The sequence below is a fragment of the Pseudorasbora parva genome, chromosome 3, assembly GCF_024679245.1.
Source record: "Pseudorasbora parva isolate DD20220531a chromosome 3, ASM2467924v1, whole genome shotgun sequence".
Taxonomy (NCBI): Eukaryota; Metazoa; Chordata; class Actinopteri; order Cypriniformes; family Gobionidae; genus Pseudorasbora; species Pseudorasbora parva.
In genome coordinates this window covers 45,633,829-45,651,865 of record NC_090174.1, presented here as the reverse complement: position 1 = coordinate 45,651,865, position 18,037 = coordinate 45,633,829, and the positions used below count along the sequence as shown (strand labels likewise).

Genomic DNA, 18,037 nt, shown 5'->3' with positions numbered 1-18,037 from the left:
AAACTTTGCAAATGTTTGAATATATTTATTTAAATCTATATTAAGTCCCCTAGTGTGCAAAAATGTGTTACATTTATGTTGTGTTATTCTTGTAAACTCTAATATTTGTAACATCTTTCTTTTGATGTTAACAAATATATATATATATATATATATATATATATATATATATATATATATATATATATATATATATATATATATATATATATATATATATATAAATATATATATATATATAATTAATATCTGATGTTTAAATGTAATAATGTTTTTATAATGCTATGGAGTATTTTAATTTTTTTGTTTCATTTTCTACACTCTTTTCTCCAGGTTAATCAAACTTTTATTATCTATTACGGTTCAGGAAGCGCGTCACCTAATGCTAAATAGACGCGACTGGCGTTTTACTGTAACGCACAATTCTGTGCGCCAGATTAAAAGATGGCGGATCACTCGGTGAGTAAATGGACAAACGGTTGGCTTTTATGTAGTCTTAGTCGCGATTTAAATTACATTTGTCCTGTCTTTGTTGCTCGAAGTAATTTATAAATGCGTTATGTCCTCATAGGGTGAGATCACTGAGGGCTGTCGACTGCCTGTGCTGCGAAAAAATCAAGAAAATGAAGACGAATGGCGTAAGTATCAGCCTGACAGCTGCGTATAGAATGTAAACACAACACTTTTCACAAACATATATGTGACCCTAAACAACAAAACCAGTCATAAGTGTCAAGCTTATTCTGAATAAATAAGCTTTTCATTGATGTATGGTTCGTTAGGATATGACAATATTTGGTCGAGAAGTTACAACTATTTGAAAATCTGGAATATGATGGTGCAAAAAAATATACGTTAAATATTGAGAAAATTGCCTTTAAAGGTGCAAAAATGAAGCTCTTTGCAATGCATATTACTACTAATAATATTTTTTTATTAATACATATTATACGGTAGGAAATGTACTAACTATTTTCATGGAACATGATCTTTATTTAATATCCTAATGATTTTTGGCATTAAAGAAAAATCAATAATTTTGAACCATACAATATATTGTTGGCGATTTGCCTCAAATATACCTGTGAGACTTATGACAGGTTATGACAGGTTACACATAAATAGTAGTATACATGTATATTACTTAAGGATCAAGTTGCTTGCTTTTCCAAAAGTAATTTATTATTTTGTCCCTTGGTAGCTTTGGCTGAAATTCTCAGTGTCAAAGACATCCCTGGGAGAAAGCTTTACTATGTCCACTATATTGACTGTGAGTATGAACTATCAGCCTGATTAATACTTTGGTAATTTACCCTTATTTCTTAACACCAGTGTAGATATTCATAAAATGCACAATTTGTTTATTTAGCCTTTAATTGCAAATTAAAAAAACACAAAATTTGTTGTTTATTGGAAGTCAATAAGCGCCTGGACGAGTGGGTTACTCCAGACCGACTGGATGTGAAAAAGCTCCAGTTGCCCAAGAAGGAGGCGAAGACTCCCATTAAAAATGGCCTGTCTGGGTCTCGGCCAAACTCCCCAGAGAGAGACGTGGTAAGAGAATCTACTCTGTACCCCGTGGCGCTAGACGTAAGAAACAAAACTCCCTCACTTCATTTATAAAGAGATATATCATTCCCAATTGTTTTCATATTTGCATGCTTTTCAGTCCGTTTACCAGCTTCTCACTTTCTGTTTAAATTTAGAAGAAGAGTCTAGATCTCCACGTTCAGTCTGCTTCAGCTCCTTCAAGAGGCAAAACCCTCCCCACACCGGTACAGACGAACCCTGCCCATTGTATTTTACTGATCAATCTGTCCTGCAAGAGTTTACAGCGAGTGGGCTGAATTAAAGACTAGTTTGGATAAACTCATTATACACTATCCAAACAGTGTGAGGGAAGCAGTTTTTGCCTCATCCCAATTTCAACTGCAGATAGTAGAACCTTTCATGTGACGGGTAATTTAAAGATGTGTATCCCACAATAATGGTAGCACTTTTAGAGGGATTACATGAGATTGATATTTTGAAATGCACATTTAAAACTCTTTATGTTTTTAGTTTTTGTTACACAGGGATTTCTAAAGCAAATCTATTAGGTTTGTATTCTTTATGTAAAAACTCAATGCATCCAGACCCGATTAGTCATTCTTATTATTTATTACTCCTTAGTTATTTTCATGAGGTAAGTGGCAGACGTTCACTCATGGTTATGTGTTTATATATTATGGATTTTAGTACCTTTTAAAACATCTTTTTTTAACTTTCCATGCATGCAGAGAATGTGTAGCTGTCTTGTTTCTGTTTGATCTTACAGAAAAGGAAAGCAGAGTCCGTCTCTTTGGCAACACAAGTGACTGCAGCGACTCCAGTGCCTTCACTTCCGGGTTCTGCAGAGGCGAGTCAGGCTTCTGTATATCCAGCAATTAGAGATTCCCCTTTCAGCATTAAATCCAGAGAAGAGCACGAACCACTCACCTCTCTGACCACAGTAAGTGGTTTAAAACTATTTAAGAACAGTGTCCCTTCCTACATAACAACAACAACAATAATAACCTTTATTACTATATTAAGGTATAAGTATAAAGTCATTTTTGGAATATCATTTAACAATCAAACCTTTCTTTATCTCCTGTGCTTCGTCCACCTGGAAGAATGGCACAATGTCCATTCAGCGTCATCTTATTCCTCCCCAGCCTGGGAGAAAAAGAAAAATTTGTGGAGGGACAGATGAGGTAAGTCCTGAAGAGAACATGCTTTAAGTTCCTTCTTCAAATTAAACATCACACATTTTAGTGTTATTTGGCAAAAACATGCTGCTGCAAGATGTTAGGAATGTGTTGTTTTAGGGCACTTCACATTTCCTTTATTTCTCGTGAAGGAATTTAAAGGGTTAGTTCACCCAAAAAGAAAAATAATGTCATTGATTACTCACTCTCATGTCGTTCCAATCCGAGAGAAAGCTCTCCGATTTCATCCAAAATAACATAATGTGTTCGGAAGATGAACGACATAAGGGCGAGTAATTAATGGCAGAATTTTCATTTTTGGGTGAACTAACCCTTTAATGTTTATTATGTTATACAAATTCTGTGCTATGCAAAGTTTTACATAAGAAACCAACACTGACTACCAATGAGATGACAGGTCTGCAACTGATTTCAACTCAAATCTAAATCCATCAAATGTTTTCTAATTAAATCTAACTCTTCAAGCTCTATCAATTACCTTCCTCCTCTAAAGTGTCCTAAAGCATTGCAACCCCTTGTGTTTTTCTAGATGGTAAAGGTGTTCCAGAATAACAGTCCCCGCTGCTCCACCGTCTATTTGCTGCCAGGAGAGGTCCGGCTCATTTATTTCATTTCATTGCTTTGTTGTCTTGCCAGAATGGAGGCATAAGGCTGTTAAAGAATCACAGTTTATTGATACATATATATCGGATTTACAGAATCCATATATATATATATATATATATATATATATATATATATATATATATATATATATAAACCTGATAATAAAGGGATAGTGAAAAAGTGAACTTTTGCTATTATTAATTAATTTACTCACTGAAATGTAGGTAATTTTTTTTCTTCAGTAGAACAGTAAAGAATATTTTCATACAATTCTTCCTAAAACTACTCTCTGATCTCAGGACTCTCAGGACAGTTCAGATGGGATCCCAGCTGCCCCGCGCATGACCGGTAGTTTGGTGTCAGACCGCAGTCATGATGACATTGTGACGCGAATGAAGAACATAAACTGCATAGAGCTGGGCCGGCACAGGCTGAAGCCTTGGTACTTCTCTCCATACTCGCAGGAGCTCACCTCTCTGCCCATTCTCTACCTCTGTGAATTCTGTCTCAAATACCTCAAGAGCCTCAAATGTCTTCAAAGACACCTGGTAAGAAAACTTCCAAGACTTAAGAAGGGGTCTCATTAGAGAAATTTCAATGGCAATAAAATGTCCATGTCCTCACACATAAGTAACTTTCAAACCAAGCAGCTTTCTGTTGGTCAGTGTGAAAAATTCCCATGATCAACGTAAACGCAAGCGAAAACTGTGTGGAACATTTCCGGCCTCCTGCGAAACCCTCAGTAGCATGGATTCCTATTGAAATGACTCTAAATTTGGCAGAGCAATGATACATATGACCACATCTTTAAATGGATGTTACTGTATAGTTTCACATAACTTAATTTAATATACAATTACTCCCCCTGTAACCTTTTCAGACAAAATGCAACCTTCGGCATCCTCCAGGAAATGAGATCTACCGCAAAGGAACTATCTCCTTTTTTGAAATAGATGGCAGGAAAAACAAGGTGTGTGATAAGAGTTTGGGGTTGCACTTTATTTTATGGTGCCATTGTTACAGTGTAATTATATATGTAATATATGTATGCATGCATGGATATATGCAATAGTAATTAACAACATGTACTTACTAGGGTAGGATTAGGGTTTGTTTGGTTGAGGGTTAGTTACATGTAATTATGCCTAATTTACTGTTATAACTATACTAAATACATGTAAAATATGTAACAAGGACACTGTGTTACAGAGTGACTAGTGATTTAACCCCCACAACTGTAATAAATGATGTTGTTAATATGGCTAAATTTAATTAAAGAATATTTAAATGTCATGTCCACTAATAATGTCCTGTGCACTGTTGCAGCATGTACTGTACATCTTTGTGGTTTCTTGATGGTCTTTTAAATGTGTGATTCTTTTTTGCTGCACAGGCATATTCCCAAAATTTGTGTTTATTGGCCAAATGCTTCCTGGACCACAAGACCCTGTACTACGACACAGATCCTTTCCTCTTCTATGTAATGACGGAGTATGACTCAAAGGGTTTCCATATAGTTGGCTACTTCTCAAAGGTATATTCCTTCTCTGCTGGAAACGTCTTCAAACATGTGCTTGTGCTATCTTTATTAAAAGCTCCAGCCCGTAACTTATTTTGGTTCAAAATAATCCAAAATAAATTTGAGCAAGTACACAGCAAGCTAGTATTCAAAACTATCTCCTTACCATAGCCCCATTCACAACGGTTGTGTGAATTGTTCAATTTCGAGTGGTGTGGTGGATTTCCACTGAAAATTCAAGCATGTCTTTGTGTCATTACGTCACATCTGTATACATAAAGAAAGAGTTTCGGCTAGTAGTAATAATACATGTGAGGAGCGGAAATATAGCCTTTTCTCACAGCAGCTGGAGTAATTAAACTTAACATTTTGATGCCGAATTGTAATACAGAAAGGCCCAAATGACTTGTCTGGCTATCACCAGACCAAGCTTAATTTTAAATTGAACAATGGTTTGGGGAGTCTGCTCTTTATTTTCTACTGCACAAGAGGCGTGAAAAACAAGCATTATTTGAATGACTCTGTACGCAATTGGATAGTCGTTCAACCAATCAGACCACAAGAGGCTTGATCAACAGGCAACAACCCATCGCTATACGTCATAATGTTAAACCCGCCAATAGGGTACCAGGTGCATAAGCCAGTCTGTGATTGGTTCCCGCAAAAATGTAACAGAAAACAAGCAGCAGAAATGAATGTACAGGTGGCTGGGTTTACCTAGCCTACCAAATGACATTATCAGTGACAACAGTCAAAAGTAAAAGATTAGACTGTACAGAAATTTAAATCTGCAGGTAGTGCTAAATAAACACGTCATGTTTCATGCTGACTAAATGTCTTTTTCCTCTCTCTTTATAGGAGAAGGAATCAACAGAAGACTATAACGTGGCCTGTATTCTGACGTTACCACCTTATCAGAGAAGAGGCTATGGAAAGTTACTAATTGAGTTCAGTGAGTAATTTTACTGTTCCTCATATCTCTTCAAATTTGTTTAATTGGGTAAGATGTTTGTTTAATTTTCAGTCAATAAATGAATGGCTCAATTGTATTTGTGAAATATGTTCTAAATGGCATGGCCCCTGTTTTATATCTCTCTTTCAAAGGTTATGAGCTCTCAAAGGTTGAAGGAAAGACGGGTACCCCAGAGAAACCTCTGTCTGATTTGGGCCTTCTCTCCTACCGCTCATACTGGTCCCAGACCATTCTAGAGATACTCATGGACCTCAAATCAGAGAATGGAGAACGGCCACAGATCACCATCAAGTGTGTGCCAACTCTTTGTATTGTACTAAGGAAATACTTTGTAGGTACAAATTTCTAGCAGTGTTCTCACTTTTGTTGTTTTTAGTGAAATTAGTGAGATCACAAGTGTCAAGAAAGAGGACGTGATATCGACTCTTCAATACCTCAACCTCATCAATTATTATAAGGTAAGAAATCACTTTCAATGAAAAAGCCAGACAACATCAACTATATTCTTTGCTAATTCAGATTCTTAAGCATGATTGATTTTCCTCTCTTCCCTTACAGGGTCAATATATCCTCACCTTGTCCGAGGACATAGTGGAAGGCCACGAGCGTGCCATGCAGAAACGTCACCTCCGCATTGATCCCAAATGCTTGCATTTCACTCCTAAAGACTGGAGCAAGAGGGGCAAGTGGTGAAGTACAGAGAATCGCAGGGCCACTAGCTCACAGACACAGGAATTCAAACCAACATAAATACTGTAAATAAACTTGTATTTATGTACTTTCATGGTTTTTATATAAGAACTTGTCTTCTAAAAATTTGGAGTCATTTCAAAAAATGTAACAATGTGATAATGTGTAAATAAACAGTGTTTGTACTGTTTGGGGAGCTGGTTTTACTTGCCAAATGCAAACTGGGAACACAGTGCTAACTTATGACAGGATGTTTTAGTGAATTAAGCCCTTTTAGTGAGTTAACACATTTCCACTTATCAGCAATTATCAGTGCACATATACATTCGATTTGGCACAGGTTTTTGGATGCCTCGCATGCCTTTTCTGATGCACTCACACACCCGTATGGCCAACTTACGTAATAAATCTGTAGCTTCTTTACATGAACAAAACACACCATTCATTGTCTAGATCCAGATACTGCATGTGTTTTATTGCTGTGGATTAGTTGTATCAGCACCACCAGAAGTGGTGATGACTGACAACAGTCAGTACACTTTATTTGTTAATAATGTATAAGCAAAAGTTAGATTATATAGCATATTCTATATTACTCATAACATGATTAGATAGTGTCATTTTTAACAAGCCCATGAAAGTTGGGAATTTCAAGTAAAGACAGAACTAGAAAGACTCGCCTCAATTTCCCTCCGCATCAAAATGATGCAGGCAGAATCCCAGTAACATCGCAGCGCTTTTGTCATGTGATGATCAGTCGCAGCATTCTATTACATATAGAGTTCATACAGTACAAGCCCTTATATGTTTCTAACATGTTTCACTAGTCTTAATAAATGTATTAATATAATACCAGTTTCAAACAGTTTTAGTGATTAAAAGCTTCTTCCATCCACCCAGCCAGCTTGTAGCAGCGAGGTGAATGTTAGTGTGTGAATTTACATCAGTGGTGCATCACTGCAAGTAACATGAGAATCATGTGAGATGCTCACGTGGTGTGTGGCGATCTACATTCCTCAAAGCTGTCGAGCACTTATACAAAGGTTTGAACAGGTGTGATGGAGCGCGTAGGAGACCCCGCCCTCTCGGAGGCTGACGAGGCCGTACGGCTGGCCGCCTCGCGCTGTAGCTCTTCCACCCTCTTCTGAAGCTCTGCCCGTTTTGCTAGCAGCTCTTTGTAGCGCTGATGGACAGGCTCCTAAAATACATTTTCACATCAAACAGTGACTTTCACGGATGCACATGCCAATTTAAAACCCATTGTAAACTAATCTAAGGTCTTTAACTGAAAATCTCAGGTGTTTAAGGTGATGGATATGGATATAATAATGGATATAATAAATATAATATGGATATAATAATGAATTAGTCATATATATTGACAAAAAAAAAAGCTGGGTTTTAGCTAAACCATCCTGTTAGCTAAACCATCAGATTCTCAGATGTTTTGGAGTGACTGACACCTTTAGTACACACATTATTATCTTATAAATATCAGAACCTAATCATCTCTGTACCTGCACATTCATTAAAAGCCATTCACGTTTGTACCTGTGGCCGCATGCGAGGATTCCAGCGTATGTAGTAGGAGACCCAGAGTTGGAGGTGTCGTATACCAACGGTGGGGAAGAGCACGTGGGAGGGGTAGTGTACGTACAGTGGATTCACAAACTCCTCTAGCTGACTGTTCACAAATGACCATACGGACACAGTGCGCTTTGGGACTTCCTAAACAAAAAAAATACAGTCCCTTAGACCCAAACACAGTTCTATACAGTGATCAGGCATAACATTATGACACTGATTATCTCTTCATCAGGGCACCTGTTAGTGGGTGGGATATATTAGGCAGCAAGGGAACATTTTGTCCTTAAAGTTGATGCGTTAGAAGAATAAAAAAATGGGCAATTGTAAGGATTTGAGCGAGTTTGACAAGGGACAAATTGTGATGGCTAGACAACTGGGTCAGATCATCTCCAAAACTGCAGCTCTTGTGGGGTGTTCCCAGTCTACAGTGGTCAGTATCTATCAAAAGTGGCCCAAGGGAGAAACAGTTGTGAACTGGCGACAGGGTCATTGGCGGCCAAGGCTCATTGATGCATGTAAGGAACGAAGACTGGCCTGTGTGGTCCGGTCAAATAGACGAGCTACTGTAGCTCAAATTGCTCAAAGTGTATGCTCAAGTTTATTCTGATTTTGATAGATCAGGAGTTTTAGGTGATGACTTGCCCTCCAAATTCCCCAGATATCAATACAATCAAGCATCTGTGGGATGTCCTGAATAAACAAGTCCGAGCCATGGAGGCCCCATCTCACAACTTATAGGATCTGCTGCTTACATATTGGTGCCAGATAATACAGCACGCCTTCAGGAGTCCATGCCTTGACTGGATAGGGCTGTTTTGGTTCCAAAAGGGGGACCAATACAATATTAGGTCATAATGTTATGCCTGATCATTGTATACTTTCTTATAAATAAACACAAATCTCAAAGGGTGGCCGAAACACAGTTCATTAGTTGTAAGTTGTTTTGAATAATTGTATCTGATACATTATTTTCCTGATACATACATAAATTGTCCAAACATTTATGCCTAAGTAGGCTCACTCTAACCTCTTTGAGTCTTTGCTGCTCACTGTTACATAGAAATGTGCCAAAAAGGCAGCTGTAGAGGTGATCCAATATTGTTATGAGGAAATTCTCATTGAACTCGAAAGCAGCAGGAAACTAAAAACACAGAAACACAAACATATATTACTTATACAGAGACAAATCATAGCAATATGCTGAAGACATGGGGAAGTCAGCCAATGGAACTGTGGGGTGTTTTGCACTAACCTGTCTTGTCATCTGCCAGACACAGTCAATGAACTGCAGGAAGATCGGAGAGCGATCTGCATCTGTGTGATTCTTATCACCATGACCCACTCGCTATATACACAAAACACAAAGATACACAAAAAGAATCATGTACTATATTCATAATGCAAAAATTGAATTAAAATAATTACAAAACATGGATATTTTTTGCTTTTGAATGCTATATACATATATATATATATATATAAGGCTGCCTCACAAAGGCTGCCTTAATTTTGATCAGTAAAACAATATTGTGAAATATTATTACAATTATAATAAGAGTTTAAAAGAGTTTAAAATCAATTTTTGCAGGATTCTTTGATGAATATAAAGTTCAAAAGAACAGCATTTATTTGAAATAGAAATTGTAACATTTTTTTATATCACTTTTAATCATTTTCAATAAAGCTGATGTTCAGTTTGAAACACATTTAATGTATGCTAGTGCATAACACTGGTCTTATCTCATCTCTTGATCATTGCTGTTTATAGCACTTGCTGAGGATGTCTAGCCCTACTAGATAATGTTATATAATGTGAAGGACTAAAAATAGCAATTCATTCATATTATATTTGAAAATGAAACAATTTTATTTAATTGGGAAAGGCAAAATAAAGTTACTCTAGCAACTTTATTTGGACAATTTCACAGTGCAGAACACAGTGCAGAACACAGTGCAGAACACAGTGCAGAACACAGTGCAGAACACAGTGCAGTGCAGATTTTGTCCGTCTATCAATATCACCATAAGTATGTGCCCAGTGTAAACACCAGTGCACTTAAATAGTGCTCTATGAAACAGGGGCGTAGCCATCTTTTCAGAAGTGAGGGGGACAGAAATGTCGTAATGCCATTTATTTAGTTTTGGACCAATATAATTTATCGCATCTCTTGCTTTTAATTGGGCAAGATATCAAATACACTGCATCTATATATAACATTATTCTCCTATTTTTTGTGCCAATTTTATGATTGGGTTATATACTACAAACACTTGTGCATTAAGACTCCATAGATTTTATGCAATGTAAAAAAATATATATATTCTGATGTAAACCATGCTGTTCTCTATGTGAAGATATAGTAAAGTGTAATTTATTCCTGTGATCAAAGCTGAATTTATCATCATTACTCCAGTCTTCAGAGTCACATGATCCTTCACTAATCATTCTCAGATGAGGATCTGATGATCAACAAACATTTATGATTATTATCAGGTGTGCTGCTCATAGTGCTGCTTAATTTTTTGTGGAAACCATCTAAACATTTGTGGTAAAATTAAAAAAGAGAGAAATTAATACTTTTGTTGATCAGACATGCATTAAATTGATCACAAGTGATATTTTTAATATTACAAAAGTTAATAATTTATTAAATAAATGCTGTCCATTGAACTTTCTATTCATTAAAGAATCCTGAAAAATAACATGTAGGCTATCATGGTTTCCACAACATTTTTAAACTGTTTTCAACACAGATAATAATCATAAATGTTTCGTGATTATAAAATCATCATATGAGAATGATTAGTGAAGGATCATGTGGCACTGAAGACTGGAGTAATGATGATAAATTCAGCTTTGATCACAGGAATACATTACTATATATTCACATAGGAAAAAAGCTGTTTTAATTTGTAATAATATTTCAAAATATTACTGTTTAACTATTTTTGATTACATAAATGCAGCCTTGGTGAGCAGAAGATACTAAACATTAAAAGCTGCATTATTCAGGCTACTTTATTGTCAATAAATAGCCTACATTGAGATGACTTGAAAAACACACATAAAGCATATATTTTTGCAATCGTCTGATTGTCGTCGTCACGTTTCATCACTCATAACGATTGTTTTCCTTCAGCTGCAGCTCCAGCGTGACTGGATATTACCTCTACGAATACACTTTTGGATTTTCTGTGAGAGAGCGCCCTCCTCATATTTAGATTCGAATAAAATTACGTCATGCATAGATTATTTTTTTGTCTCTGTATTTAAATCTTGATGTAGGCTATTCACATTGGTTTCTATGTAAATACACTTGCCCGTGACCTCAATAAGCGCGCTATCAACCGAGATAAAGAAAGCTGTTTTTAGCTTCCCTGTTACCTTGCCCGCCCCCGCGCAGGGTAACGCTGGTTCGAATCCCGCTCGGAGCGGGTCGACTAGGATCGGTGAGACCCAGTAAAAGTGCGGGGGACGAAAATACATTTTATTAAAAGTGAGGGGGACACGTCCCCCGCGTAATCTACGCCCATGCTATGAAGCATTCAGTATATAGTAAATAGTGAATGATTTAACAAGTATGCACTTTGGAATACAGCAAACAATTTATCCCCTAACAGTCTTGCTTGATTTTGTCATGTTGACTGACCTGTTGGAAGCGGTGTCCAAAGCTGAGCCACTCTTTCTCCAGCAGTATCTGGAAGCCTCGTATGGTTCTGTAGTTAGAGTCCAGCATTATCAGGGCCAGTGAGGTCAGCTGAGCAGTTCTGTCCCAGCCGTCACTGCAATGAACCACCACTGAGGTTTTCCCAGACTCCACCTTATCGGCTATCCTTAAAGCTCCTGCCAGAATCAACTATCACACACCACACATCAGTGCCACCTTTATCATTCTTATGTTTCTTAAAGAGATCTCCCTTGTCTCACCTTAATATGCTCCAGCCAGTGTGTGGACTCGAGGTTAGACAGCCAATGAGATTCTTCAATGTTGGGATAGACGACATCCTTCAGCTTCCGCAGTGACTCGCGCATTACATGAATGTTGTGGATATCCAGAAACACCAGTTCTGCATTCTGATAAGCATCTTCGCTTTCATACCCACCTCCTTTCATCTAAAACAAATACGGACACAAACTGTCAAAAGTTTTTTTCTCATTTATAACACACACTTGAAAAGAAAGTATTACCTTATTAGCTGCAGCATTCACACTTGGTCTAGCATCAAATATGAAAAGCTTGTGTGATTGTGCATTTGCATCCATGATGGCCTGAAGGAGTTTCTCATCTTCTTTGCTGCGCCGACCATTCTGTCCTACCATTGGCTGACTGGACCGAACCACTGCAGCCTGACTCTCCGGGTGGATCCATGATAGCACCTAAACATTAGACCCAAGGATGAATTATTGCTCACACACAAACTGAAGTGTAAAGATTCAGAAACATCACGACACTGACCGGAATGCGTCCTTTGGCCCTGAAGCTGGAGACGCGCCGCAGTTCCTCGTCAGTGATTGTTACCGGCACAACTAGCGCCGCTGGGTACGAATCACACAGCTCGTAGTGATCATTTACTTTGGATATCCTCCAGCTCTCATTTGGAAGACCCTATTTGTATTTAAAGCACGACTCTCTGAAATACTTGATTTTTATTGGTCAATCCAAGCATTCTATAATTAAACATTTTTTATAATGACTATAAACTGTATAATTGTTTTACAATATCATACAAAGCTGTGTCAGACGTCTCTTATATCACTCCATAGTCTCATTATTTCAAATAATAAATATTGTTAAATATTGTATATATATATATATATATACACACACACTCACACTAAAGGATTATTAGGAACACCTGTTCAATTTCTCATCAATGCAATTATCTAATCTACCAATCACATGGCAGTTGCTTTAAAGCATTTAGGGGTGTAGTCCTGGGCTGCGTTTCCCAAAAGCATCGTAAGCCTAAGTTGATCGTAGAGACCATTGGTGGCAATTTCTTTATGATCAACTTAAGCTTACGATGCTTTTGGGAAAAGCAGCCCAGGTCAAGGCAATCTCCTGAACTCCAAACTGAATGTCAGAATGGGAAAGAAAGGTGATTTAAGCAATTTTAATCGGGGCATGGTTGTTGGTGCCAGACAGGCCGATCTGAGGATTTCACAATCTACTCAGTAACTGGGATTTTCACGCACAACCATTTCTAGGGTTTACAAAGAATGGTGTGAGGGAAAAACATCCAGTATGAAGCAGTCCTGTGGGCGAAAATGCCTTGTTGATGCTAGAGGTCAGAGGAGAATGGGCCAACTGATTTAAGCTGATAGAAGAGCAACTTCGACTGAAATAACCACTCGTTACAACCGAGGTATGCAGCAAAGCATTTGTGAAGCCACAACACACACACAACCTTGAGGCGGTTTGGCTACAACAGCAGAAGACCCCACCGGGTACCACTCATCTCCACTACAAATAGGAAAAAGAGGCTACAATTTGCACAAGATCAAAATTGTACAGTTGACGACTGGAAAAATGTTGCCTGGTCTGATAAGTCTCGATTTCTGTTGAGACATTCAGATGGTAGAGTCAGAATTTGGCGTAAACAGAATAAGAACATGGATCCATCATGCCTTGTTACCACTGTGCAGGCTGGTGGTGATGGTGGTGTAATGGTGTGGGAGATGTTTTCTTGGCACAATTTATGCCCCTTAGTGCCAATTGGGCCTAGTTTATATGCCATGGCCTATCTGAGCATTGTTTCTGACCATGTCCATCCCTTTATGACCACCATGTACTCATCCTTTGATGGCTACTTCCAGCAGGATAATGCACCATGTCACAAAGCTCGAATCATTTCAAATTGGTTTCTTGAACATGACAATGAGTTCACTGTACTAAAATGGCCCCCACAGTCACCAGATCTCAACCCAATAGAGCATCTTTGGGATGTGGTGGAACGGGAGCTTCGTGCCCTGGATGTGCATCTCACAAATCTCCATCAACTGCAAGATGCTATCCTATCAATATGGCCCAACATTTCTAAAGAATGCTTTCAGCAACTTGTTGAGTCAATGCCACGTAAAATTAATAATTAAGGCAAAAGGGGGTCAAACACAGTATTAGTATGGTGTTCCTAATAATCTTTTAGGCGAATATATATATATATATATATATATATATATATATATATATATATATATATATATATATATATATATATATATATTTATATATATATATATATATATATATATATACACACACACACACACACACACACACACACACACACACACACACACACACACACACACACACACACACACGTGTTTATTTATTTTGCAATAGTGCAAGACTTGATGACTGTATATTTTTACCTTACACATTAATAAAAAGCAAAACATTTATAAACACAAATGGTACCTGTCTCTTGTATTCAGCCAGTGGATCATACACCCTCCATCCATTCTCAGGAAACACCTGCTTATACTCAAATGCAAAGAGGGACTAGACAAAGAGAGAGGAGAGAGACAGACAGAGAGATTATGAGCACTAATTACTTCTAGGCTGATGCTGAATCAGTTGAATTAGGTATACTGTATGCTATGATGTTAATATATGATCTTCTTTGTCTATTTATGTTTCTCACCATGTTGTTTGACACTGGAAAAGCAAACTTCATCAGAACCTCAAACACTGATTTCTTTAGTGTGTCCTCAGGTTCCTTGTGCACAAAACGGAGGTTTCTCATATCCTAAAACACACATGTACAATGAGCAAAAATGCAGGGATTTTTGTTTTTTCATTGGCCCACCACACATATATGTTATTTATTTATATTTTTAAGTAGTCTTTGTTTTTGTATTTTTTAGTCATTTTTATTATTTACTCAAACCTTTTATTTCAACATTTATAATTTTTGTTAATTATAAACTTTCTATTCAATAATTATATTTTCTTTTTCTTTACTTCAGTGATTTTTTAACATATACATTACCGTTCAAAAGTTTTTGATCTGTAAGATTTTTTTATGTTTTTAGAAGTTGTCTCTTACGCTCACTGTTGCACTTCTTTATTAAAATACAGAAACATTGTGAAATATTATTAAAATGTAAAATAACTGTACTACCATTAAAAGTTTTGGGTCAGTATAATTTTTTTTTTTGGAGGAACTTAAATGAATACATTAATTCAGCAACAATGCATTAAATTACAGTATGTTACAAAATAATTATTTAAAATAAATGCTGTTCTTTTAAACTTTCTTTTCAAATGAAAATTCCGCAGAATCACAGAAATAAATTACATTTGAAAATCTATTAAAATAGAAAACAGCTATTTTACATTTAGTATTTAGATTTAATAATATTTCACATTACTAAAGTTTTTTTTTTAAATAAAATAAATGCAGCCTTGGTGAGCATAAGAAACTTCTTCTAAAACATTAAAGCTACACTGTGTAATTTTTTTTTGTTCATTCTTAGCTAAAAACACTTAGTTATTTTAAAAATATATGTGCTCATTAATATATATTTACTTCTTTCAAGTAATAAAGTATTCTCATAAGTTTATAATATGCCATTGAAAATACATACGGGTGAGGGGTTCGAATGCTGGTCGCCATGTTGCCCCTCCATCTTGAAAGAGGGACATACCCATAAATTCAAGCTTCGCCTTTCACGGTTTAACACTCGACGGCACCGTGTCGAATGTGAAGAGGGGGATTGCCATGTTAATCTTGGACTAAATAGGCCACCGTAGGAGTTCAAACGAATCAGAATTGAGAGGAACAGAAACTAATATTCACTGGATGGTCATATACCTTTTCACCGCTAGATGGGGGAAAATATCACACAGTGTAGCTTTAAAAATCTTACAGATCAAAAACTTTTGAATGGCAGTGAATAATGTCTAGTTAGATTTTAAGTTTACACACACACACACACGTTTATTTTTGTGACATATGGGGACATTCCATACTGTATACTCTACAAACTGCATTTTCTATCCCCTTACACTGCCCGTGCCCCTAAACCTACCCATCACAGGAAACATTCTGCATTTTTTCTTTCTAAAAAAAACTCATCCTGTATGATTTATAAGCATTTTGAAAAGTGAGGACATGGCCAATGTCCTCATAAGTCACCCTCTACTTGTAATACCCATGTCATACCCATGTCATTATACACATTTGTGTCCTCATATGTCACAAAAACATGCCCGCCCACCCGCCCACACACACACACACACACACACACAAATCACACAAACCTTGCAGACAAGAACGTATGAGGCGTCTCCTCTGCTAGTCGCTGCTCCGATCTTCTCTACTCTGCTCAAAACTCCCAGTGGCAGATCTAGCCCAAACACTGGCTCCTAACAAACAAATAAGGTGACTTAAAATGAAGTCTTTCGTTTAGAAATTCTCTTTAGAAGTACAGAAACATGTGTGCATGGTTCTTACTCTGTCAGTGCACCTGAAGAATAGTCTATAGTTAGTGACAGTCAACGATCCTCTAGCAGGCCCAATGAATGGACAAATGTAAGTCACGTCTTTAGCTATGGACAAGCACACAATAAACACACATTAAATCCATCAGAATAGCTGACATACAGCATTTAATATGTACCACACATACCGGCATCCTGAACCAGTTCCTCTGCCAGAAGAGGAAGTTCGCCCTTACTGGGGTCTTTATAGAGCTACACAGAAAAACTTGATTAGTGGACATAAACCGAAACTTTATCCAAACCATATGCACACATTCACACTTTAATACCTTTTCAAATGTCTTTCCTTTACTCTGTAAGAAGGACAAATAACAGATGAGGATTAGTAATAGTAACAGTTCAGAACATGCGGCAGTTTCAAGTACAGAATAAGAAGTGCTGGGTTGAACTGGTTCTTACTGACCCGCAGCTCTGTGTCTGAAACTTTGGTGCCACTTGAACGGTCAGAGCGGGTCGTAGTTGAGCTGAAAGGACATTAGAGGATGAAAAAGGATAAAAGCACAGCTTTCCTCATGACCTTAAAGAAACGGTTCACCCAGAAATGAACATTCTTTCATCATTTACTCACCTTCATGTCATAATGTTGATCCAAAACTGTATCACTTTATATCTTTCATGAAACATACAACGCAGAATGTTAGAGACTGACAGCCTCAGTCATCATCCTATCTTTAACTTACATATTTTTCTATACACTGAAAATACGTGTTTGTAGCAAGTGAGTAAATAATGGCAGAATTTTAATTTCTCGGTGAACCATACCTTCTGACAGAGAAGTGATGACAGTTAGCTGCTGCGCTTAAAGCTTCAAAAATATTATATAAAAGCAAGCGTGAAATTGTGCATTAAATATTAATTTAGAGTGTTTTCTGTTGATACCTGCACAGTGACTCCACACTGTCCACACTGCCGCTCTCCTCCATCCCGAAACAAACCGAACCGCGGAACTTGTAAAGTTGTGACGTTAACTAAACTCTATTAATTTAGTAAATGTTCAGTGCGGAAATTCAGTGAACACAAACAGCGGAAGCTGCCATGTCTTCCCACAATCCCTATAGGTGGGGCTAGTCGTGCGCGCTACCGCGCTCGCGCTCGTGCGTTTGTGCCAGTGTGCTTGCCTTGTTCGCGTTTGTGGGTCGCTTTGTGAAGAAATTCGGGAAGTGAAATACCAAGTCAAAATAATTGTATTGTATTTAAAAACGTAATATTTGATGCTTAAAATCCAAAATTTAAGCAAATGTTTCATGAGTAGACTTAAAAAATTACATTAAAGCATGGTATTAGGCTTAATAAGAATTTTCAAAAGACCGCATTGTTACAAAATTGGTCTTAAATCCTTTTAAAAATGTATCTGTGTTAGCTTTGATAGATACCAGTATATGTGATGTTATGTGATGCTTTT

The 18,037-nt window shown here is 37.1% G+C and overlaps 2 protein-coding genes across 4 annotated transcripts; one reads left to right on the top strand and one right to left on the bottom strand.

Annotated features, from left to right (window-relative positions):
* The first annotated feature begins 375 nt into the window (after positions 1-375).
* On the top strand, positions 376-6,728 carry kat5a (K(lysine) acetyltransferase 5a). Of its 2 annotated transcripts, none has more exons than XM_067439133.1 (15): positions 376-459; positions 572-638; positions 1,202-1,270; positions 1,418-1,590; positions 1,707-1,775; positions 2,318-2,491; positions 2,655-2,735; positions 3,280-3,342; positions 3,656-3,904; positions 4,237-4,326; positions 4,750-4,890; positions 5,734-5,827; positions 5,980-6,139; positions 6,225-6,306; positions 6,407-6,728. In XM_067439133.1, exons 1-15 carry the CDS (start codon positions 445-447, stop codon positions 6,539-6,541), a joined length of 1,662 nt encoding a protein of 553 aa, XP_067295234.1. In that variant the 5' UTR covers positions 376-444; the 3' UTR covers positions 6,542-6,728. The 2 variants fall into 2 exon arrangements, with proteins under 2 accessions (XP_067295234.1, XP_067295235.1); XM_067439134.1 differs by having other exon boundaries at positions 377-459; positions 1,418-1,554.
* Positions 2,394-17,718, bottom strand: mtmr2 (myotubularin related protein 2). Of its 2 annotated transcripts, XR_010904410.1 has the most exons (19): positions 17,515-17,718; positions 17,039-17,099; positions 16,905-16,928; positions 16,764-16,827; positions 16,589-16,683; positions 16,396-16,500; positions 14,774-14,878; positions 14,548-14,631; positions 12,583-12,732; positions 12,315-12,503; positions 12,054-12,239; positions 11,776-11,982; positions 9,378-9,470; positions 9,153-9,266; positions 8,090-8,266; positions 7,531-7,736; positions 6,424-6,516; positions 2,620-2,697; positions 2,394-2,529 (listed from the first exon to the last, which is right to left on the bottom strand). XR_010904410.1 is itself a non-coding variant. In XM_067439132.1 (16 exons), exons 1-16 carry the CDS (start codon positions 17,556-17,558, stop codon positions 7,572-7,574), a joined length of 1,863 nt encoding a protein of 620 aa, XP_067295233.1. In that variant the 5' UTR covers positions 17,559-17,718; the 3' UTR covers positions 6,993-7,571. The 2 variants fall into 2 exon arrangements, 1 of the variants encoding a protein (XP_067295233.1); XM_067439132.1 differs by lacking the exons at positions 2,394-2,529; positions 2,620-2,697; positions 6,424-6,516 and having other exon boundaries at positions 6,993-7,736.
* Between the last annotated feature and the right edge of the window lie 319 nt (positions 17,719-18,037).